The sequence below is a fragment of the Epinephelus moara genome, chromosome 15, assembly GCF_006386435.1.
Source record: "Epinephelus moara isolate mb chromosome 15, YSFRI_EMoa_1.0, whole genome shotgun sequence".
Classification (NCBI taxonomy): domain Eukaryota; kingdom Metazoa; phylum Chordata; class Actinopteri; order Perciformes; family Serranidae; genus Epinephelus; species Epinephelus moara.
The window spans coordinates 16,782,697-16,807,754 of record NC_065520.1 but is presented as its reverse complement, the minus strand read 5'-3'; the positions used below and the strand labels follow the sequence as shown (position 1 = coordinate 16,807,754).

The 25,058-nt window shown below is 40.0% G+C and overlaps 1 protein-coding gene across 1 annotated transcript in view; it reads right to left on the bottom strand.

Moving 5' to 3' along the window:
• LOC126402004 (plakophilin-4-like) overlaps window positions 1-25,058 on the bottom strand; it is a 76,942-nt gene that overhangs the window by 14,662 nt on the left and 37,222 nt on the right. The window contains exons 8-12 of the mRNA XM_050063638.1: window positions 13,335-13,505; window positions 10,857-11,058; window positions 8,989-9,121; window positions 7,806-8,019; window positions 2,662-2,845 (exon numbers count right to left, since the gene is read on the bottom strand). Coding sequence (XP_049919595.1) covers window positions 2,662-2,845; window positions 7,806-8,019; window positions 8,989-9,121; window positions 10,857-11,058; window positions 13,335-13,505 — 904 coding nt within the window. The remainder of the gene's footprint in view (window positions 1-2,661; window positions 2,846-7,805; window positions 8,020-8,988; window positions 9,122-10,856; window positions 11,059-13,334; window positions 13,506-25,058) is intronic.

Here is a 25,058-nt window from a genome sequence, read left to right as displayed (position 1 = left end):
GTTGCCAGATCTCGCGAGAGTGTGTTGTTGAGACAGAGACAGGTCTTGAACAAAGTAAATTTCCTCCTGATTTGTCCGTCTGAAATTTGCCATTTTGGTGTCGGAATGTTCTGAAGATATGTGGCTTGTGATAAATGGGTCCAATATTTGCTTCTGTGACTATGGAGCGAAAGAATTGGCCATAATCTGTAATCACGATCATGACGATGCAGTCCCATTAACAAGTACAGTACATAAGGTTGTTTACAGAAATGGTTTAGAATCTATTATTATATATTAAACTCTGATATATCACGGCATTAAATCAGATATTTGTCTTCGCTCATCTTTTTGGTTTTACTGGGTACAAAACACCATACAAACTAGTCTAAAAATAAATTGTTCTGATTAATTTTTAATCTCAAGACAGGGCTGCAGTACTCCAAATGTTTCAAGTCTTGCCTTCTCTTGGTCTTGTGCTTTGTTGAACTCTGAATTGTCTCGGTCTTGGGCCATGCCAATCGGCCCTGTCTGCAGTTTCTCATCTCATTCTCATCATCAAGTGTGCTAACTTAGCTGATAGCAAATGGTTACACACATCACAGCAATGGGCTGACGCAGTCATTGAAGCGTCTACGCATGTGTCTAATTGTTTAGCTAAGTTGGCCACATGTATTAAAATCTACCAGCCCGTCCTCTCTGATTCTGACTGATATCTACGTACTTCAGTTTTTCTCATCTTCACACCATATTGTGATGTCAGGAATGTTATTATATTATTTATTTTTGTGATATTTTAGATTTGTTTCCAGTGAGATGTCATTGAGTCTAAATATATATATATGTATATATATATATGGAATATTATCTTGACCACTGACCTACCTCAATAAGTAAAACTTTTACTTCCTTCTGCTAACACGAATGTGTGAAGACGTTGCCATATGCTACTTTAATTTATTTATTTTGTACTTACTAATTATTGTTATTTATTTATTTTCGCCATATGTGACTATAACTTTTATTTATTTATTAATTTATTTATTTTTAGCAAAACATGAAATTCAGCATTATTATCTTGAGCTGTAATGAACTGAATCATCTGGGATTCGAGGAGCAATTAAGCTATAACATAAATCCTGAAATACTTAAATGAGACAATCAATAATTTAATTATATAAATGTAGATAGATCTGGTTAAATTAATTAATTAATTAATTAATTACTAAATATATATGCCTATGAAATAAACAAAGCTATAAAATAAATCCTGAAATAAATAAATGAATAAATAAATATCTAAATATATAAATCGATAGATCTGGTTCAATAAATAAACAAATAAATAAATAAATATGCCTATGACATAAATAAAGCTATAAAATAAATCCTGGAATAAATAAATGAGACAATAATTATCTAATTATATAATTGTAGATTGATCTAGTTCAATAAATAAATAAACATCTAAGTAAATAAATACATAAATAAATATGCCTATGAAATTAATAAAACTATAAAATAAATCCTGAAATAAATAAATGAATAAATAAATATCTGATTATATAAATGAAGGTAGTTCTAGTTCAATAAATAAATAAATATGCCTGTGGAATAAATAAAGCTGTAAACTAAATCCTGAAATAAATTAATAAGACAAATAAATAGATAAAAATAAATATGCTTATGTAATAAATAAAGCTATAAAATAAATTATGAAATAAATGAATAGATAAATAAATAAATAAATAAATATTCTTATGGAATAAGTAAAGCTTTATGAATATGGAAATGTAGATATAAATACATAATATTGTACGTTTTATTTATTATTTTATTTTTATTTTTAAAAAGGATGTTTATTAAAGGACTTTATTTATTTCAGGGAATTTTCATTTCATAATGTCACATTTTTCTTCCCCAGCTCTTTTTATTTCCATTTCTTATATTCTCTCATTTATTTATTTGGGGATTTATTCCACAGCCATGCTTATTTATTAAACATTGTCTTAAATCGTACTCCATATTCTACTGTGTTTACTGGTGTAAACCCTGCTGATGATTAATCTAAACGTTCACCCTGGGCTTTGACTTTTAAAACGCACAGTTATCACTCTGCTGTTATTTGCCTCTGAAGGCCACTGTGGTCAAATCTATACTTCAGACTTCACGCCTGCATAAAATCTCCATCACAGGGGCCCTCATTGACGATTTTATGATTGTGATTATGTGCTGTGGTTTTACAGAATCATTAAAATGAAAAGCAGGCAGAAAAAAAAAGCAGCACAGACGACCGATAAATCCAAAAGTCGTTCTTGCATTTCAAAATGAGAATCGATTTAATGAGCAAACGGCACGACTGGTAAGTCAACACATTTGGAGGCGAGGCACTTTGTGAAATCTATTTTCATTTAGAAATGAGAATGGATCTGTTTGGTTTGGGGACAGTCCTAACTGTAGGGGAGTGTGCCTCCTAAATGTGATGAATATGCATAAACATCATCAGCAGACGATGATTAATGTTGATAAATAACAAGAGTAATGGTGACATCGATCGTTATTCTCCAATCAAAGAGAGGATCATTTTCTTACAGCAGGGCTTGAGTTGTCCTGTAACAAGATAAATCTACAAAACAAAACAATGAATGTATCACAAGAGGGTGCGTTTGATTCGCTCCTCACCTCAGACAGCCGGTGGTGTTACGCAGCAGCAGGGACGACTGGAACTTGACTTTGTGCTCGTCACGGTGCGAGACGCTGCTCCAGCCTGAGTGGGGGATGACGACCGTGTTGGTCAGCGTGCTCAGGGCGTCGCGGATGATGGTCATCTTCACTGCGTCACAGGACGACAGGTTCCACAGGACGCCTGCGGGTGCCAATAAAGACAGATCTCTTTCCAACAGAACCAACTTCACCCCAGACCACACAATTTTTCTCCCACCCCTAACCCTAACCTATAACAGGCTGTGAATCAGCGCAACCATCAGAGATCCTTAAGGATACAGTTATAAATATGCACACAGACTATTAGGCTGATTGGTCCAGTAGTTTGTGAGATTAGCTGCAGACAGACAGATACACAAACTCATACATGCACGTACACACATGACCAAACGTTGCTCTAAAAGAGAGTCGATTGCTCTTCTGTCATGCACACTTGGGCAACGATAACCTCACAAGATCAACATGGATGCAGTTTTAGAGCCAGGCGCCGCAGTTGCTCTCGACTAACTGTAAGCCCCAGGGCATGATGGGAAACGCTTGGTTGTGGTTAGTTTTGTCCACAAACAAGACGTTTTATAGAAAATCCTACGCTAATATTTAACGTCAGATTGTAGGCGAAGGTTTGATCTGTTAACAAACATATCCATAGATATCTACAGGTCGCCTACAGATGGATCTAACAGGATGTAAATATTTCTGCGACTTCCTTTATCTTCATTAAACTGTCCGAATTTTCATGTCACCGCCTCCTGCTGCTGCTGCCTGATCTCAAACACTTTCCAAGTGAGGCTAAGTTCATCTCAGACAAGCCTAATGACTGATGGTGGTAAGTTTTACTTCACTAGCTGCCAATTTGCCAGGTACGCAGCCATTTCTCCAGCTCTACTGGTATAATAACGCCTCTTAAATCTGTAAATTTCACACAGTAGATTTGTAAATTTTGAGAAGCAGCAGCTACAGATCATAGCAGGGACTTCTGGCTGCTCAATCAAGGTCAAAGCGGAAAGCAAAAGGAATACATGCTGCTGGTGATTAGATAATTACAAAATTCTGTTTCTTTTCTTTGGCTTCTTTCTTGGTTTCATAGCCTTCAATTCCCATGTTCTGTCTCTTTAATCACTCACTCTTTACCTTTTTTTTCTTACATAAATCACTTTGTAATGTCTGTTTTGAAGAGAGCTTTATTAATAAAGTTTGCTAAAGGCAAAGTAAAACTCAAAAGACAGAATACTCTTTCATTTCAACCAACACTGGCACGTATTTTTAGCGTGGGTGTAAATCAAACCACAACCGTTTCAAAGCCTCACTCCACCCTGCAAGCTGCAACACAAATAATCTATGTAAAAACGTTAATGTCATCAGTTTAAATCAGAAAGTGTTGCATTAAGGGAGGCGTATTATGTGGGTGGGTGTTTTTGGGCGGAGGATGGGAGAGGGAACGTTCACACCACTTGTTACCTTCTCCGAACCCATCACTTCATCATTTTATTCTGTTCCACATTTGGGTGAAATCTTTATGAGTTATGACTGAAAATATGTTTTGTGGGGTCACAGTGACCTTTGAGCTTTGGCCACCAAATTCTAATCAGTTCATCTTCGAGTCCAAGTGAACATTTGTGCCAAATTTGAAGAAATTCCTTCAAGGCCTTCCTGAGATATTGCACTCATGAGTATGAAACAGATGCAAGGTCAAAATGACCTTGAGCTTTGACCACCAAATTTCTATCTATTCATGGTTGAGTGTCAATGGACGTTTGTGCCACATTTGAAGAAATTCCCTCAAGGTGTTCTTGAGATATTCCCTTCACGAGAACATGATGGACAGGGTCACAGTGACCTTGACCTTTAACCACCAAATTCTAATCAGTTCATTCATGACTTGATTCACTATTAAATTCAAATTTGAAGAAATTCTCTGAACATGTTTTTTTTAGTTAATATGTTACCAAGAATGAGATGGATGCAAGGTCACAGTGACCTTGACCTTTGACCACCAAATATCAATCAGTTAATGGTTGAGTTCAAGTGGACGTTTGTGCCAGATTTTAAAGAAATTCTCCAAAGATGTTCTGGAGATATTGCATTCACAAGAATGGGAGGGACGAGGTCATGGTGACCTTGACCTTTGACCTATGACCACAAAATTCCAATTAGTTCATCACTGATCTCAAGAGGACGTTTGTGCCAAATTAAAAAAAACTCCCCTAAGGTGTCCTGGAGATATTGGTTTATGAGAATGGGACACATGAAGTCACAGTAACCTTTGACCACCAAAAAGAAAATATTTTTTGGACGTTTTAGCCTTTATTTGATAGGACAGCGCTAGCGTGAGAGGGGGCGAAAGAAGGGATGACATGCTGCAAAGGGCCACAATTCGAACTTGCAGCCGCTGCTGTATGGACGTAATCTTTGTAGACTGGGTGCCTGCTCTACCAGGTGAGCTACTCAGCGCCCCACGTTTGTGCCAAATTTGAAAAACAATCCCTCAAGGCGCTCTTGAGATATTGTGCTCACAAGAATGGGACAGATGGATGGATAACCTGAAAACATGATGCCTCCAGCCACGGCTGTCACCGGTGCGGAGTGCTAAGTAGTTGAAGACAACTTTGATTTAAAGTAAAATAAAAATAAACTTTAGTCTTTGCCACTAAAAGGTTTCTCCATATCTTCATTTCAATTTTCTTCATCATAAAACAAAATGCTGGTCTTTTAAATTTACTGAATGTTAGAATATGTTAAATCAAGATCAGATAATTTCAGGTGAAAAGAGAAATAAACTGGATGTTCTTCACCGTTTGTGTCGACCACAGTACATCTTTAAAAATCTAAATCCCAACCTGAGCTGTAAAACTGGAAACTTTCCCAAAGCTTTATATCAAACCGAAAACCCTCGTCTGTGTCTTTCCCGAGAATATGAGGCGTCTCGCAGCTTCATATCTCCTGGTATTAAACAGTATGTGTGGTGTGGCTGCAGAGCTGTCAGCGGCATTCTGTTTCCAAAGCACATTATCTGAGCATCTGTCCCGGCGACTGTGCCGAGATCTGTTCTGTCAACACTGAGCGCTGAGTGTTTAAGCCGCTGCCGCTCTCACCTCCCACAGAACAGCCGATACACAGATTAATGCACTGCCAGCCAGTCAGACCGACGCTCAGCCAGCAAGCCGGCCAGCCCGGGTGGCCAGCGGACCTCGCAAGCAGGCTGACGCCCACGCGCATCACAGCGGGATTTGAATGTTGAGTGTGTTTGTCAGTGTGGATGCTGCTTTCACCTGAATTTACCTCTTTAGGAGGAAAGAGATGACAGCGAGCTAACACAGGCAACTTTTAGGAGCTCGATCTATACGTTGGACTTTTTGTTTTGGGTTGTTATCATGTTTATGTTTCAGTCTTTGACTGTTACTAGGATTTGGTGGGAGATTTGGCCGCTGACTAAGAGACAGAATTCAGCTGTGATCGAGTCCCTGTAGGCCTTTTAAAAGTGTTTCTGCTATTTTCTCATTAACTACAGCACTCACTTACAAAAAATGTATCCGACACATCTTATGATCAACTATAAGTATGTGTATTTTCATGCATTTATGTCATTTAATTTGTTTTCATTTATTTATTTCCATAACTTTAAAAATATGTTCTTAGTTAAGTCTTTGACAGTCTCACATTAAAGGTTAAGTTCCGTGTTTTTCAACCTGGACCCTATTTCACTCATATTTTTGTGTTGCTGCTGAATGGCAAAAAATATCCTTCCTAAATTAGTCCATTACTAAGCAAGAGCGCTGCAGATGGCTGCAGCGAAACAGGCTGCAATGTAACCAATTGGGGCAATTGGGCACTGTCAATTTACGTCCACCAAAAATGTTTGTTTTTGTCACTGACAGGCTCAGGTTGTTATTATAAGTGTCTGACAACAGTACGGAAATGATCTCGACAGAGATAGACCTGTGTGTTTCACAAGAAACAGCCCTAAAATCACTTTCACCAAACCCACCAGACTCCATTTAAAAAAACAGTGATTTTAGCGTGTATACAGCCAGCATATTTTCACATCTAACTGGGTGAATTAAGGGTTTATTTTAACCTGACAAGAGTTGGTGATTGTTTGAACAGAGGAAAGATGAACCAAGATGGTTTTTGTGAGTTTTATTTTGTTTCTGTCGACTTTGAATAAGGTGTGTCTGATGAAGGTTAAATTACTGTCTATTTAAATGAAGTCTGGTGGGTGTGGCGATTGTGATTCTAGGGCTGTTCATAGTTAAACAAAAATGATTTTACTCTTAAACATAAAGGTCTATCTCTGTAGGGATCCTTTCCATGATGTTGCTAGACACTCGTAATAATAATCTGAGCCTGTCAGTGGCAAAAAAAATGTTCTTCCCATTAGTCACTTATACACAAAGACATAAGAAAATAGGGTCCAGGCTGAAAAAATACCAACCCTTTAAGTTGGATTTCCTGAATTTACCAGCCTTCTATGGGCAATTTAACGCACCAGCGTTTTTACGAATGGATCCTCACTTGGTTGATTGCTAGCAATATAATATCTATACACAGATATCTGCACTTGTATGAAGAATCTTTAGGCAACAGGACAAGATTTGCCTGGTTTTCGATCCTTCTGGACCTTCGTCAAGAGAGTTCAACACCATTTCATGTGGACAGGCGTGGGGGAATTAATCAGCTGTGGGTGCGTTTCTCAAGGAAATGCAATCTTGGAAACTATCGGTTATCATCTGAGGATGATTTAGCTTTATTTTTTTATTCATCTGCATTCATATGTAGATAATATATTTGCAGAAATTAGCCAAAATGACCAACACACTGATAAGAAAGTCTTGGCCTGGATATCCGCTGGCTACACTGGATCTCTCCCAAAATATTGACTGTTGCCTCCAGAAGCTATATTGTCGTCAGACCAACAGCTGATGGGTTGCTAGCACGCAAACAGTGATGTAAACTATACAAAATGTTCTAAAATAAGTTGCCAAGGCAAATGATGAGGAAGAAAAAGCATTCAAGGATACCCACAATGCCTTTTGCTGAGAAAGACTTCTGTAAACTTTTAAAAACTTCCAAGGGCTCATTTAATTCAACCTGACTTGACGTACCCGTGACCAGCTCACGAACTTCATTGTCGGTTGTTTTCCTGAGGAGGCGCAGCAACGCGGGCACACCGCCACAGTTCCTCAGCGCCACCTTGTTGTTGTCGGTGGCCTTGCCGTACACCAGGTTCCTCAGGGCTCCGCAGGCGCTCTTCTGAACCTCGGTCAGCTTGTGATCCAGCAGGTCCACCAGGTGTTGGATCCCTCCCAGGTGACACACCTGCAGACCAGTGACCGATCACAGAGGTGGAAGAACGTCATGACACACAAACTATACACTGAATATAGAAGCTGAAAAAGTCAAGAATTAAATCAATACAAATAACTTTTGAAAGAAAATCCCTGCACTGTTTTCATTCAGTATTGACTGTCTGAAATATTTTGGAATAAAACCTGTGCTGGAACAATCACAAGCATCACTGTGGCATGTTCAAAACTTTCCTGTGTCACCTCGAAATAAACCCGTCTCAGGAGAGCAGCAGACGCTCCCTGTTTCTCTCTGATTCTGTGTTCAAACCGTCACTGAAAACATTTGTTTCTGGCAAAATGAGCAGGCGTGTCTCCAGGCCGCTCCAAAGGCTAATTAAAAGCTCATCACCAAACAAACCAAACGGCACTGAAATGGCTCTCGCGTGAAGCTCCGCAATTGTGCTGGAGTTATTTATTGCACGGGAAGCAGAGCAAAGAGAGACAGCGAGCGGCATTTCAGCGTGTCGGAGCGCCAGCACATTTGGCAGCCACGTTACTTAAAGTTTTGTTGGAGCAGATGGCGCTTTGGCTCGGAGTTTGGCAGTGAGAAAAGTAAAATTCCAAACCCTGTTAGCTGAGAATAAACTCTCAGAGACAGTGTGCAGATACAATAGGAGATATCTGAGGCAATGTAAATGGGCAACAGTTGCAGCAATGAGCAATTAAATCAATCAAAAGTCGTGTTACATACTGGAAGTGAGTGAAAGCCTGTATTAATGTCTGATCCTTGTCTTTAAACATTACAGTTAATTATTGTTTGCATTCATTTCAAACATATTTCGTCAGTGGAGCTGCATGAATTTTAAAATTGCCTTCAGAGAGGAGTGAAGCCTGTAAACGTGGCAGCAGCTTCCTCCACATGAGGAGTGAGTCATGTCTGTGACGTCCGTCTTGTTATTTATACTCAGACAGCAGCCCAGCGTGTCCCCCGTCACCTTACCTCCACCTTGACCCTGTTGTCGCCGTAACACAGGTGCTGCAAATAGGCGGCAGCGTTGGCCTGGACGGAGGGGAAGTGATGCTGCAGCATGTGGATGACCTCCGGCAGCTCCGGGTCACGCCAAGCAAACTCCCTGAGGGGAAACAGAGAGAAAACTTTCGGTGAGGTCCAGTCGCTTTACCTCTCCTTTCCATTTTGTGCCATTTAGCAGCATCACAGCTCAACAGAGGGCTGCAGGGATGTAATAGGGTCCCACTGCAGAGCTCCGTGATCAGGCCCACCTCTGGCACTGGGACCCATCTTTACCAGGACCCATGGTGAAAAAAAATCATGTGTTATCACGTCTCTCAAGGTGGAAAATCCCCTATGTTAATCCCATCCAAAAAACCCACTGACAAGCATGAAATGCTCACTTATGTCCAAGTTTTAGGACTAAATCCTGCAGCAATCTATACTTCGACGAAATACCTATAAAACTTATAATATTCCCATCAGCCTATAAAAAAACGATGGTGAGCTGGGTAAACCTTCAAACATCAGCATGTCAGCATTTCGCTCAAAGCAAAGAAAAGAAAGTAAAAAAAATTTGCAGCTATAAAAGAACTTTGCTTGAAACAAAATACAGTATTAAATTAGAAAAGTTACAAATTAATCTATCCACCATTTTAATAACTGATTTTAGTATGAATTTTGTATGTAACTATCTTGGTTTGTCAAATCACGGAGCTTTATTTTTACACATGCATATTGTATATCTGGGCTACTCAATACAAATTCAGTTGGGCCAGATTTAAAAACCAGCAGGCAAATTGAATCGGCCTGCTGTATATTAATGAATGGAATACTAAACAGGTCCATCAGGAACAGGCTCAGTGACCCAAAGGAGACTCAAAATGACCACAAAGACACACAAAACAGACACACAGAAACACAAAACGACCACAAAGTCAGACATAAAATGACTATAAAGTGACACAAAACCACCTAGAAAGACACTAAATTAACTCATAGATACACAAAATGACCAAAAAGTGACACAAAACCAAGAAAAAGACGCAAAATTACCTCTGAGACAAAAAAAACGCCTAAAAAAGACAGAATTTCCTCAGTGACACAAAATGACTACAAAGTGACACAAAACAACTAAAAAATGACACAAAATGAACCCATATAGACACAAAATGACCTCAAAGAGACACAAAATGACTTAAAAGAGACACAAAACAACCAAGAGAGACACAAAAAGACCTCAAAGAGACACAAAATGACTTAAAAGAGACATAAAACAACCAAAAGCAACACAAAATGACCTCAAAGAGACACAAAATAACTTAAGAGAGACACAAAACAACCAAGAGAGACACAAAATGACCTCAAAGAGACACAAAATGACTTGAAAGAGACACAAAACAACAAAAATAGACACAAAATGACCTCAAAGAGACACAAAATGACTTAAGAGAGACACAAAACAACCAAAAGAGACACAAAAAGACCTCAAAGAGACACAAAATGACTTAAGAGAGACACAAAACAACCAAAAGAGACACAAAAAGACCTCAAAGAGACACAAAATGACTTAAGAGAGACACAAACAACAAAACGAGACACAAAATGACTTAAGAGAGACACAAAACAACTATATAGTGAAACAAAACGACCAAAAGAAACACAAAATTACCTCAAAGAAACACAAAATAAGCATAAAGTGACACTAAATCACAAAAAGCCCAGTCATGATTACAAAGAGACACAAAACCAAACACAAAATCTGTTTCTTGCTCCTTGGTAGTAAAGGTAGAAGAGATCTTTACATATCTGTGCCCGCCCATACATCTACATACATCTGTATGTGTGTGTGTGAGTACCTGGGGTCCTTGTGGATGCTCTCGATGGACGGGGTGCGCGTGGCCACCCGGTCCACCAGTCCAGAGTGGCGGTGGGAGAAGACAGGCTCGGCGGGCACCCTGTAGGAGTCGACGTACAGAGCTGCAGTGCTCAGCCCGTAGCTGCTTCTTTGGTACGGCAGCGTGCCGCAGTGGCTTGTGGTCCGCGGGAGGGTCTCCATACCTGAGGAAACAAAAGGAGGACACATCAGACACATCAGAGACAGAGCATCGTTTGCAAATGAATCTAATCCAGGTTTTGTTTTGGTGAGGTTGAGGAAAGCAGCATCAAGATCGGAGGCTGTTTATAGCAATCAAGTGCAAAGTCATCCAAGGTCACATGAAAGAGAAAACACTATCATGTTACATAAGTGCTTAAAACGGGCTTTTAAAAGCAGCCGGCCGTCTCAAAGGCCAAACCTGTTTAAATCTTGACTAAACGAACCTAAAATGGCTCCTTAGATCCTCCACTATCAAACTCCGCAGAGCTTTCAGCTTTAAATCGTTCTGCAAAGGCTTCAATTAAGAGGCAGCAGAGTACATGAAAGGTTTCAGTCTAATTAAGTTCTGACCTCGGGGAGCGATAATAACAACAGTTCCTGCGCCTGTAAACCCTGATTTCCGCCACAGATTTTACAGAAATAATCTTCTGAGCACATGTGAAACCGAGCATGGCTTCTCAACCTGGGGACTGCGGCACACGAGAGGGACGCTGACGTGTGTAAAATGAGGTCGTGCAAGTAATGTTTCGGAAGATTACCACAACTCCTGCTGCACCACGAGTACTTCTGTTAGTATTTATGCCAGTTTCACTACTATTAGTGCTGACTGTTGCTGCCTCCAATAATCCACAGTTTTTGGATTTTGTTTGCTGTTTTGCTGGAAACCAGTCAAAGTGTTTCTAAAAGTCAGGGATCTTTCCTTGGCATGATGAGTCACCAAAGCGACACACAGCAACTAATAAAGATACATAATTACTTAAAAGAGACACAAAATGACCTCAAAGAGACAAAATGACCAAAAAAGATATTAAATGTCCTCAAAGAGACTTAAAATGACAAAAAAAAAAGACATTAAATGACCTCAGAGACACAAAATGACCTCAAAGAAACTTAAAATTACCAAAAAGACATTAAATGACCTCAAAGAGACTTAAAATGGCAAAAAAGACATTAAATGACCTCAGAGACACAAAATGACCTCAAAGAAACTTAAAATGACCAAAAAGACATTAAATGACCTCAAGGAGACTTAAAATGGCAAAAAAGACATTAAATGACCTCAGAGACACAAAATGACCAAAAAAGACATTAAATGACCTCAAAGAGACTTAAAATGACAAAAAAGACATTAAATGACCTCAGAGACACCACATGACCTCAAAGAAACTTAAAATGACCAAAAAGACATTAAATGACCTCAAAGAGACTTAAAATGACCAAAAAGACATTAAATGACCTCAAAGAGACTTAAAATGGCAAAAAAGACATTCAATGACCTCAGAGACACAAAATGACCTCAAAGAAATTTAAAATGGCAAAAAAGACATTAAATGACCTCAGAGACACAAAATGACCTCAAAGAAACTTAAAATGACCAAAAAGACATTAAATGACCTCAAGGAGACTTAAAATGGCAAAAAAGACATTAAATGACCTCAGAGACACAAAATGACCAAAAAAGACATTAAATGACCTCAAAGAGACTTAAAATGACAAAAAAAGACGTTAAATGACCTCAGAGACACAAAATGACCTCAAAGAAACTTAAAATTACCAAAAAGACATTAAATGACCTCAAAGAGACTTAAAATGACAAAAAAGACATTAAATTACCTCAAAGAGACTTAAAATGACAAAAAAGACATTAAATGACCTCAGAGACACAAAATGACCTCAAAGAAACTTAAAATGACCAAAAAGACATTTAATGACCTCAAAGAGACTTAAAATGACAAAAAGACATTAAATGACCTCAGAGACACAAAATGACCTCAAAGAAACTTAAAATGACCAAAAAGACATTAAATGACCTCAAAGAGACTTAAAATGACAAAAAAAGACGTTAAATGACCTCAAAGAATCTTATAATGACCAAAAGAGACACAAAATGACAACAAAGACATTAAATGACCTCAAAGAGACTTAAAATGATCAAAAAGACATTAAATGACCTCATAGAATTGTATAATGACCAAAAAAGACACAAAATAACCAAAAGAGACACAAAATGACAAAAAAGACATTAAATGACCTCAAGGAGACTTAAAAGGACCAAAAAGACATTAAATGACCTGTGACGGCCAAAGTCAGTTCGCCATTGAGTCTAAGTGGACATTTGTGCCAAATTTGAAGAAATTCCCTCAAGGTTTCACGAAAATCGGACACACAAACAAATCAAGCCAACAACATGGCAGAGATAACAATGATAAACAACTTGCTGAGTGACTTGCTACAGTACCTGTGTTGGTCCTGTAGAGGGAGCCCTGGGGGTCGTGGGTGGGGCTGTGGTACAGCGGGCTGTGGAAGGAGCGCTCATCGAAAACGGGCGTCATGTGGCAGTCTGGAGACAACGCCGCCCTCAGCTCTGGATCTATCTGCCCCGCGTGGCCGGCGTACGAGCTGTGAAGCCCTGCAGGTAGACATGTAAAGTCAACATCAACATATCAGTGCCAAATTGAAATCTCCACAAAAACTGCTGTTTAAGAGAGGACACGCTCCAAAGAGACTCAATCAAAGTGGACTGTTTTTCCTTCCAGCTGACCGAATCAGGTCTTTTCTTTCGTGAACTAGACTAAAATAGTGTTCTGAAAAATACACTGTTCACATTCATCATGGTGGAAGCTGGAGAAAGTAATGTTTTTGGGTCAGAGGAAACAGAATAAGGAGGCAAGAACACAGTGCTGGGAAGCTATTAAGAGTAAGAAATAAAAGTAAATAGAGTTTGTTCCCACACTGTTTGAGTATGTTATTCTTTGGAGGTGACGCCATGTAAAGAGACGAGTTCAGTCAAATAACTGCAGAATGAAAAGAAAGCTGCGTAATAATACTGAATAAAGTCTCTGTCGGCCCGTCATGCTCGCACATAAATCATATGCACATCTCATTACTCGGCTCTAGTCATCTGTAGGTGAGGCCATGCAAATCGAGATTGCACCAAACACTGTATTTCATAACGCCAACTCATCCCAACTGTTGTTGTGCTTATAAAACGTATGAGGGCCATGGTCATTCAGAGCCCGCTGCTGCAGGCGGCGTCATCAGCAAGTCAAACAAGCGGAGCAGAGGGTTTCTCCATCCTCCAATCTCGGAGCACATCAGTTCAAAGAGCGCTCCAATTATAAAGAGGCTTTAGGGCACGGGGGGGGGGGCGGCCTCGCTGGATCAGTCCAACACGCTGAAGCACACAGTTTGCACTTTAGAGCTGGTGATGAAGGAGCTATTTGCTTCTGCAGCTTTCTCTTTCTTGATTTACATAAGACGGGAACTCGGGTCTCTTATCACAGAGAGCATTCCTTTGGAGGAAAATAAAAATGTGTGTGACACAGTCTGGTTGAATGTGGACCTCGGAGTCGGGCTTTCTCGAGAGCTCTTCAGCGGAGGACACAAACCGAGGCTCTGACCTTCGGGTTAGACGATGCTTCAGCAACCAGGAGCTTTAGATGTGGCAGAATGGAAACATGAATCATGTTTCGAGTGGTCCATTACTTTTACAGTCTATGTGTATATATATATATATATGTAGTCGTAAAATGTTGAATAATGTCGGTCTGTCTCTCCCAAACCCCAAAATGATGTCATCTAATGTCTTGTTTCATACTCACGCCAAAGGGTTTTAGTTCACCGTCATGGGAGAGTGTGTAAAGCTGCCAATATTTGAATGTAAGAAGCTGCAATAAGAGTATTTTGGGGTACTTTTATAGTACTTTTCTATGAGAAATGACTCAAACCGATTAGTCAACAACTAGAATAGTAACCGATTATTTTAACAGTCAAGTAGTCATCGATTAGTCGACTAATCGTTGCAGCCCTACTTAGCACACTGATTCGATACTAAAAGGTGAAGCTAGAAAGGACAAGAGAGCATTGTCACTCTTGCTCTTTCGCCCATGGATGATCAAGGTGCAGACGTTCCACTGCATTGACAGTGAAGAGGAAACACCGCGAGACCTGTACGGAGCAGTGACGCATCTGATACCATCTGGTATTGCACAATTCCTATCTAAAAAGGGTTATTCACTCAAGGAATATCGTGCAGTTATGCTGCCTCACCGCTCTCTATATAAGGTATGATCGCATAATGGGGGGGGCAGAGTTGTCTCACCTCTGAGCCAGGAACGGAGGTAGTAACAGCACCGAAATGATGTCTGTATAAATGGGACAGCAAGCAGGACAGGATCATGGGTTTTGACAAACCGTTATGCATGCACCCAATGCAGGAGATTTAAAGAGTAGCTGTTAGCGGCTAACTCAAAGAAGAACAGTGGCCTAAAATGGCCCTAAATTGAGAAAACAATAAGGTCTGGGAGCTCCTTATCTTACGAGCAGAGTGTTTCAACACACTATATTTGAGTTTTTCTGGTGCTGTGTGTCTCCTGAATGCCTGCTGCTTACACTCTGGCACCAAATAGCGCTGTGGGGGTACACGCCCATAACTGTACCTAACACAGAAATAAGAAAACACAGGCAGATGGCAGTCTCTGCAGAAAAATACACCACCACACACTGAGAGTTGGTCATGAGTGATGATTGAGGGGGATTAGTCCTGTATGAGTCCATACAGATCATCACAAGTTGAGCTGTTTTGGTGCTGGCGTGGGTTTGTTGGGACCGTTTAACGGCTGCTGCTGTGTTAGCTCATGCTAACTCGGCAGGCTTTGAACTGACTGTTTGCGCAGCGTCTACCAGCAGCCGACAACGAAAAGCTTGCTTATCAGAAGGGAGTCGGCAAGGACATCAGCTAAGAAGGCACATTTGATGACCTCACACCTGTACTTAGAGCTATCCACTGGAAGCTGGAACCAAATAAAGAAAAAAGAATTTAATTTATTTTGATTTGTTGCAGCCGATTTGCTGTGTCCGTTTATATTTTTAAAGACAAACATAATTCTCATTTTCTCAATTTGTTGAGCAACTCCACAGTCTCTCCTTATTACCTCAGTATCACTGCACTGTCACACAAATACAGTTGAATTTATCTTTCCCATTTTCCACTCAAAACCTCATCCATGTTGGTGACGTTGCAGTTTTTCAACCGATTCCACGAAAAAAAAAGAGATCATCTCGCAGCTTACGTTTGTGTTTTGGCTGCTCACCAGGTTTCACTACCTAAGCTAAGAGTGTTGTTGATCAGTAACAGCCTAATCTTGTATATCCATCTATTGCTTATCTCCCGCATGTAATCTGGGATTATGCTGGATCTGCAGGATAACTGGGAATAAGGACTTAGGCGACGTATTAGGCCACTTAGCAGCACTGCAGGATGGAAATCACTCAGCTAGAGAATAGGAGGCATTTTATTTAGTTCACTGACTCCGCCGCCCACACACACAACCAATCCATATACCATCCTCTTTTCACACATGCACTGACACAACAAAAGACAAAAGGTGCAGAAATGCATATGCACATCATCCACAGCCACAGAAACACTCCTGCTGCATCATGTGAAAATGGACTACATGATCTCAGTATAATAAAGCCTTCCAGTGCCATCAGCTGATAATCACACGCTGATGCTCCACGGGCTTTGTGATAGAAACACCCCTATATGGGTCAGTGGGAGCGGCTTAGCGAAGTGACAGCGGGCAGGACGTTGGAATAAATCTGTGTCGCTGCAGCATCAGCACTGCTTCTATGACAGTAAATCCTCCATCAGCCACACAGCAAAGTGTCGGGGGAAAGTTGTCGATGACCACTTAATAAGAGAGGAGGAGCTGCGATGGATTTTTTTCAATGTTTCTGATGGTAATTTGCAGAAGAAAGGTCAAATCTTTTAACACCGTAAAGACCCTGGTGACAAGGTTTAATACATCTGGTTTAAAGCTACAGTTTTGGTTTGAAATTCACTCCAAGGAGTCCTCAAAGGCGTCTGTGGACTCAATGAACAGCCTGGCAGCAGAACAGAAATAATCCCCTCTCAAGTTTCTCAGCCAGCCTCGGCTCAGCTGTCTTAACCAGTCAGAGAAAGTCAAAGGCTGGATTTCCAGGAAGGTCAATCAACTTCTCCTCCTCATCATCCTCACAAAATCATTATGCACTTCGAGTTTAGCATCGTGACTACTGTACTTTGCTCGTATTAGCTGCTAGGAGACTGCACAATGGAAGATGTCGAAAAAATCTCACAAAGAACGGATTGTGGCCGCTGATAGCACCATGAATTGAACATCACTTGCAAGCGCTATCTGCTCCGTCTCAAGGTCACAAAAGATATTGTGCTAGTGTGCTACAGCGCAGACACACCCATAACGTTTTGTAGCTAAGTACAATTATCCATGTGGCAAAGTATAGATGTTGTCCTTGCGCCAAAAATGACAAAGACAAAAAGAAAACTGAAATTCTCAGACCGAGCTCCAAGTCCTGACCAATGAGGTGCAGGCAATCCTCGAAACTTCAGGCAAGAAATTACAACCTGACCCAGAGAAACCATATTTTGGATATCCTAGTATGTCTGTATGCTTCTGTTACCACCAGCTGTCTTAAGATGCTAATAATTTTACTGTAACTGCGTGTGGCTTTTAGTGTTGATCCTTGTGAACTTCTGGTTGCATCAAACCATCAACTGGTATTTGACGACTTGGGAATGAGACTCAACCATCAACTGTCCTTCTACATATCAACATACAGCACTTTTAATGAATTAATTGATTTATCATTTGGTCTTTAAAATGTCTCAGAAAAAAAGCAAATGTTTACATTTGAGGAGGTGGGACCAGTGAATTTGGGGTATTTTTGCTTAAAAAACAATTACTTTGAGGAAGGTATTCTTCTATTTCTTGAGAAAATCAGATTTCCTGATTGGCCAACAAAATTTGTGAGTCTCTAAATACTATGGTACCATCTTTAAAAATAAATCATGATTACAATGTTAATTAAAACTAAATTATGAGGTTCTTCCTCTTAATCATGAGGTCCATTCTTGTAATCATGAGGTCCTTTCTCGTAATCATGAGGTCCTTTCTCGTAATCATGAGGTCCTTTCTTGTAGTTATGAGGTCCTTTCTCGTAAGCATGAGGTCCTTTCTCATATTCATGAGGTCCTTTATTGCAATCATGAGGTCCTTTCTCGTAATCATGAGGTCCTTTCTCGTAATCATGAGGTCCTTTCTCGTATTCATGAGGTCCTTTATTGCAATCATGAGGTCCTTTCTTGTTATCATGAGGTCCTTTCTTGTTATCATGGGGTCCTTTCTTGTTATCATGAGGTCCTTTCTTGTTATCATGAGGTCCTTTCTTGTTATCATGAGGCCCTTTCTTGTAATTATGAGATCCTTTCTCGTATTCGTGAGGTACTTTGCCGTAATCATGAGGTCCTTTCTTGAAATCATAAGGTCCTTTATTGTAATCATGAGGTCCTTTGCTGTAATCATGAGGTCCTTTCTTGTAATTATAAGGTCCTTTCTTGTTATAATGAGGTACTTTGCTGTAATCATGAGGTCCTTTCTCATTATCATGAGGTCCTTTCTTGAAATCATGAGGACCTTTATCATAATGATGAGAACCTTTCCTGTAATCATGTGGACCTTTCTCATATTCATGAGGTCCTTTATTGTAATAATGAGGTCCTTTATTGTAATAATGAGGTCCTTTCTTGAAATCATGATGTCCTTTCTTGTAATTATGAGGTCCTTTCCTGTTATCATGAGGTACTTTGCCATAATCATCAGGTCCTTTCTCGTCATCACGAGGTCCTTTATTGAAATCATGAAGTCCTTTTTTGTAATTATAAGGTCCTTTCTTGTTATAATGAGGTACTTTGCTATAATCATGAAGTCCTTTCTCGTGATCATGAGGTCCTTTCTCGTAATCATGAGGTCCTTTCTTGTGATCATGAGGTCCTTTGTCGTGATCATGAGGTCCTTTCTTGTAATTATGAGGTCCTTTCTTGTGATCATGAGGTCCTTTCTCGTGATCATGAGGTCCTTTCTTGTAATTATGAGGTCCTTTCTTGTGATCATGAGGTCCTTTCTCATCATCATGGGGTCCTTTCTTGTAATCATGAGGTCCTTTCTCGTAATCATGAGGTCCTTTCTTGTAATTATGAGGTCCTTTCTTGTGATCATGAGGTCCTTTCTCGTCATCATGGGGTCCTTTCTCGTAATTATGAGATCCATTCTTGTAATCATGAGGTCCTTTCTCGTAATCATGGGGTCCTTTCTTGTAATTATGAGATCCTTTCTCGTAATCATGGGGTACATTCTTGTAATCATGAGGTCCTTTGTCGTAATCATGGGGTACATTCTTGTAATCATGAAGTCCTTTCTCGTTATCATGAGGTCCTTTCTCGTATTCATGAGGACCTCTATGTAATCATGAGGTCCTGAGGTTATTGTAATTATAAGGGAATTTCTTGTAATCATGAGGTCCTCTCCTGTAATTATGTAGTCCTTCCTTGGAATCATGAGGTCCTTTTCTCATAATCATTAAGGCCTTTCCCGTAATCATGAGGTCCTTTAATGCAACCACGAAGTCCTTTATCATAATTATAAGGTTCTTTCCAGGAATTATGAGGTCCTTTATCGCAACCATGAAGTCCTTTATCAAAATTACGAGGCCCGTTATTGTAATCATGAGGTCCTTTATCATAATTATAAGACTACTTTACAGTAGTAATATACGTTTAATGTTGGGATGTATTGTTGCCCTCGGGAATCCATCTCTGATGCAGCTTATGCATGCATTTATTAAAGATATTAAAGATCAACGTTTCGTCTAAGGCAGGATAAAGCAGCACATTATTACAGGATGTGTGTGCGGCTGTGTATCTACTGAATATAATCAATTGCCAATTTTTCTAAAAGTAATTTAGCATCTGAGTATGAAGTCATGGCTGTAGAGGAAGCACTCGTCATACTGTGTAACTGGACTGCAACCACGCGCTGCCTGGCTATTGACTGCTTCATAATAAGACCAATAGATACTAACATGGTTTGTTCTCCCAGCCATCAATTTGCTAAACGGTGCATGAGAGAGAAGCTCAAGTGGAAGCACTTTACAACAGGCAACTGTGATCTGCTGTACTGTGCTCATTTAGATGTGTGTGCGTTTTTTTAACTGCATTGTGATCTTTTCTTGTTTTCCTTCAGCCTGCTGCAGATCAATCCTCCCAACAAGATTACTTCAAAAACATCCACCTGGTAAAAGTGAAATCCTTCCCCTCCCTCACAGATTACATTCCTTATTTTTCATACCGACATCCTGCATCACATAAAATGTTATCAAACCCAGCAGTATTATCTGCCAGTGCTGAAAGATAATTTGACTAAAAACTCCATGAAATGAGCCGCCTAAGCCTGGTTAGAGATAAAATCACCTGCCGAGCTTGCAGTTTGCCTGAAAGTTATTTTGTTCAACATGCGGCTTTATGTAATGATTCTCACTGCTTCGCACAGACGCAGGAAACTCTGCAGAGTTCCTGCTCTGTGGAAATGTTGTGTGCTACAATATTAAATCAGCACTGCTCAGTCAACTTTCCCCGGACAAAGGAAAGGTTATTAAATCAACAGAGGAAATGGTGTTGAGGCTGTGGAGCGTGGCTTTGTTTATTTACGGGGGGGGAAGGTTTGCTGGAAACACATCAAGGCATCTTCTGCTGCAGCAGCGACGACGCTTTCGACTCTGCAGTGAAGCGTTTTTCTCAAAAGGAAACTTAACGTGAGTTTTTCCGGCCCAGATTTTGACCTGGTTGGATTTGACCGGGCAACCCTCCAGAGTACAAACTGACCTCTGCAACAGATTCAAAAGATGGAGCAGTGAATGGAGGGTAACAAGACAGACTGCACCTTTCACTCAAAATGCTGTGTATCTACAGTATAATATCAAAACACTTTTAAAGACGCAGGATGTCAAGATCCAAGAGGTTCACTCACACCATAATAATGATATTTATGCACGTATACTCCCTCATGGATGTTTAATGTGGCTGTAAGGGTTTTATCATGTCATTGAATTTAATGTCTCCTATATGACTCGCTGCGAGGGACAATAACCGAACGAGAATAAAGAGGGTTTAATGATTTCAGGCTTATAAAAGATAGAAAAGGAGATTTTTGATTAGGTCCAATAAAGATTCAGATTTATCACGGCCTAATCAGGAATCACTGCAGCTGTAATGAGCTTAAACGATTTTTAAAAACTGAATTTGCGCTATTAAAAGAATCTAATATGACCTGCGCTTTTTCATTGTGAACTGTAGCACAGTGAGGAGTCGGCACCCCTTCAGGGGGGTCACGAGACAAATCTGTGAGGTCGTGAGATGTTTGATTGGATCGGGTGTTTTTTAATTCTTTATCTTGAGTATCTCCAGAGCTAAATTATTTTTCACTGGGCTGACACTGAGTGACTGAGGGGAAATGTAGGACCCTCCTTCCATCGTAGATAACCGATTTTATATTCGCACCAAAAGTAGGGATTAGATCTGATGCAACAAGTAAACAGCACAGAGTTATCACAAAAACAGCGAACTGCTGAAGCCAAATGCAAATCCTTCTGACAAACTGCATCATCACACAAGCTGTCTGTCTGTGCAGAATATGGATGCATTAAAGCCACCCCAGCAACAAACTTTAATAGGCCTAAACATCACACACAGTGTGCACACAGCCAGCATGACCAACACGTGCTTAATGGACGATCTTCCAAATAAATAAAAGTTAAAGTTACAATATGTAATTTACGTGGTTGTTTATTAGCAAATATCAACTACTGCTTTCACAAATATATATTTACTAAAGTGTAATGCAATTCACATACAAATGGAAGCTTTCTCATAGGCTTAGAATGATTTCTCTATATATACACAGGCAGGGCGCGGTCTGCTGGAGGCTGCCCTCTTGCGTCGCCATATTTGAATACAGTGGCCGAAAGGGATATACGCGCTTCGCCTTTCGCGTTTACCTAGAACTTGCCGTCACTGGAGACGGTTAAGGTGAAGATCAATCCGGGGCGCTTCTGCGTGAACCTGCTTTGTACTTTTATGATTCTGTCGCACTTTAAATGGAGGACCACACACATGTTTTGCCCCGTAAGAGGGAAACCACGCCACCAAATAAAAGAAAAAGATCAGATAAGCGAGGACGGGACAAAACGCGAGTGAATATCGGCGTTGCTTATTCCAGGTGGAAAGAACTCCTGTGGAAGAACACTCTGGAAACGCATATATTATAATCGTACCAACCTATATTTGCCGCACTGTGCCGTGACTATCACATAAAACCTGTTATTTTAGCATTACTGTGCTAATGTTTGCTCGTGTTACCAAAACAATTAGAAATAAAACACTCCTAACATATATCTCACAGATAACCTGTATCTCACTGGTAAGCTATAACATATCGTAACATGGTTTAGATTCCTAAATGAATATTCACCTCCTGAAAAACTCGAAAAACTCTGCTGTCTGCGCAAGGCTTTTTGTCCTACGAGGCCACCGTCACTTGCCCGACGGGAGCGGTGAGTGAGTGAGCGCTGCAATCTAGAATTTGACCGCTGATGTCACTGTTACTTTTTACACACTGAGGCTTTAAGACCGATCTTCCAAATAAATACATAAATAAAAGTTGAAAAAAGCCTTGGTTTTTCTCTGCTGCCATGCAGGAGCTGGCAAAATATTGAATAAGACATGTAGAATAATTTGAATTCTGATGAAGTTTCACAATTTCAGCCTTACATTTATGATTTATATTTCCTGATGGACGCATGTGTCGCACATGATGTGCCCAAAGGCCGTCTGAAATATGAAATCAGATGATAATTTCTGACTGTACAGTTTCTGACTGTGATAAATGGTGTCATTTGGGGGATTTTTGTGAAGAGAAAAGATGCCTTTTACATCCACAGGTGAGTTTTGGGTCCCAGAGGGTATTTAAATAAAAAATACATGCTTCATTTTACATTGTACGCGCCTCCCTAAGGCAAATTAAAAAACAGTGTGGGCCCGAATGACGCAAAGTGCGTCCAAATTCACACCTGTTCCTCTCTATTGATTTTCTATATATCATATAGAGCGTGAAACAGCGGAACCGCAGCTTTCCGACAAGACCAAGCACTTGTCGGTAGTCCAATGTTTTCACAAGGGAAAAACAATGATAGATTTACACTAAAATTATGTATAACAGAGCTTTCATGCAGCTCTGCACACACATTACTCTTGGATGGATTACTCGCGAACGCAGGCTCGCACAGAAATGCCACGCATATCACATGAAAGCACAGGAGCAGAGCTTTCCAGTGATACCACACACATCATGGTGCTGTCATCCCATCATGCTATAAATCCAGATTGATTGTCTACAAAATAAAAACCTGACGAATTTCTTTACAATCCATTATACAGATCTTGTTATCAGTCACTTCATATAGTGAGGAATAATATTAGTACTATTTTTCTGTGATCTTAGATGTAAATATTGCATGTCTCTATCAGATAAAACACCTGGCACAAACCACATGTTTTGGACAGCTGTGAAGTGACAGAATGTCCCAGCATCATGGTTCTTATATTGCCAGATTCCAGAGAGTCTCCCCTCTTCATATATGGCAGAATATGTCAACTTCCAACTTGCTATGGTGAGATACATGTAAAAATGTAAGAATTTAGTCACACGGATTTGTTTTTTTCATTGATATAAAAATTAATATAAAATACAGGCACATAGAAGGACATGAAATGAAGGCAAATCTGGATAGCCCTGATTGTCCTGAAAAAAAACAAGATATAGCATGTGTATGTAGCCTTTATAATGACTGTGATATGAGCTTAAAAGTAAAGGCAGTAAAAATATCCCAAAAAGGTCTAGGGCCCAAAGGGTTAAAAGCCAGCCTCCACCTCCGGCCAATGGGAAGGCCTTCTGGAGACCTGCTGTTGCCCTCTGACTGAGATGGAGCCAGCAAGGATGTGTGAGAGGAGAGACGCATGAAGGCGGCGTTTTGAAAGGAGGATGGCTCTGTGCAGGGCGCATCATCAGAGGGCTGCAGGCCGTTACCAGCAGGTAAGGTTTCTAAGCGGGCGGCTAGCTAGCGTGCTGTCCGCGAGAGGTGTTAGCGAAGTCATCTTGTTATCAGTCACTTCATATAGTGAGGAATATCGTATCTTACCACGTCTTAGGCTTGCGTGTGTTTCTCCCTGTCTATCCACATTTGTAGTCCGGCTTTCAAGATGCAAATATCTCCATATTGTCCAGTTGACACTCCATCAAACTTTGTATGACAAGACCAGCCACTTCACCTTTGCGCACCCAGACAGCTGCAGCCTAATTATGCATGCTGACAGGGCCGTAGTCACCATATACATTGAGGGGGACATGCTCCTCCACCAATGCCCAAAATGCCCCCCAATATATAACTGTAACTGAAAAACAACCACAAAAACACGTTCAGGTCAGGTCAAAGAGCAGCACGGAGCACAGAGAAGAAACAAGAAAATGTCCAGATTTTTTTTTACTGCAAACAAAGTGGCAAATATTATCTTGGAGGACATCATTGCACTTGGTTGACTATTTTTCTATGATCTTAGATGTGAATATTGCATGTTTCTTTCAGATAAAACACATTTTTGACTTGTGAATGAGTCAATGGAATTTATTGCAATAATGAAAAAATACTGGCAACTAGAAAAGCACTTAGAGTGCAGACCTCCGCCAAGTAGAAATACTGGCAACTAGAAAAGCACTTAGAGTGCAGACCTCCGCCAAGTAGGTGATATTCCCTCCCCTCTGCATCAGATTTTGCAGCCTGCATCACAGTTAGGTTATTTGCATCACTATCATTATTAGGTTATTACGGAAGCATATTGCATTCACTTGATATTTTCTGTTTTTCTGAGTAATATTTTCTGTTTTTCTGAGTAATTTTTTCTGGTTTTCTGAGTATTATTTTCTGTTTTTCTGAGTAATTTTTTCTGTTTTTCTGAGTAATTTTTTCTGGTTTTCTGAGTATTATTTTCTGTTTTTCTGAGTAATTTTTTCTG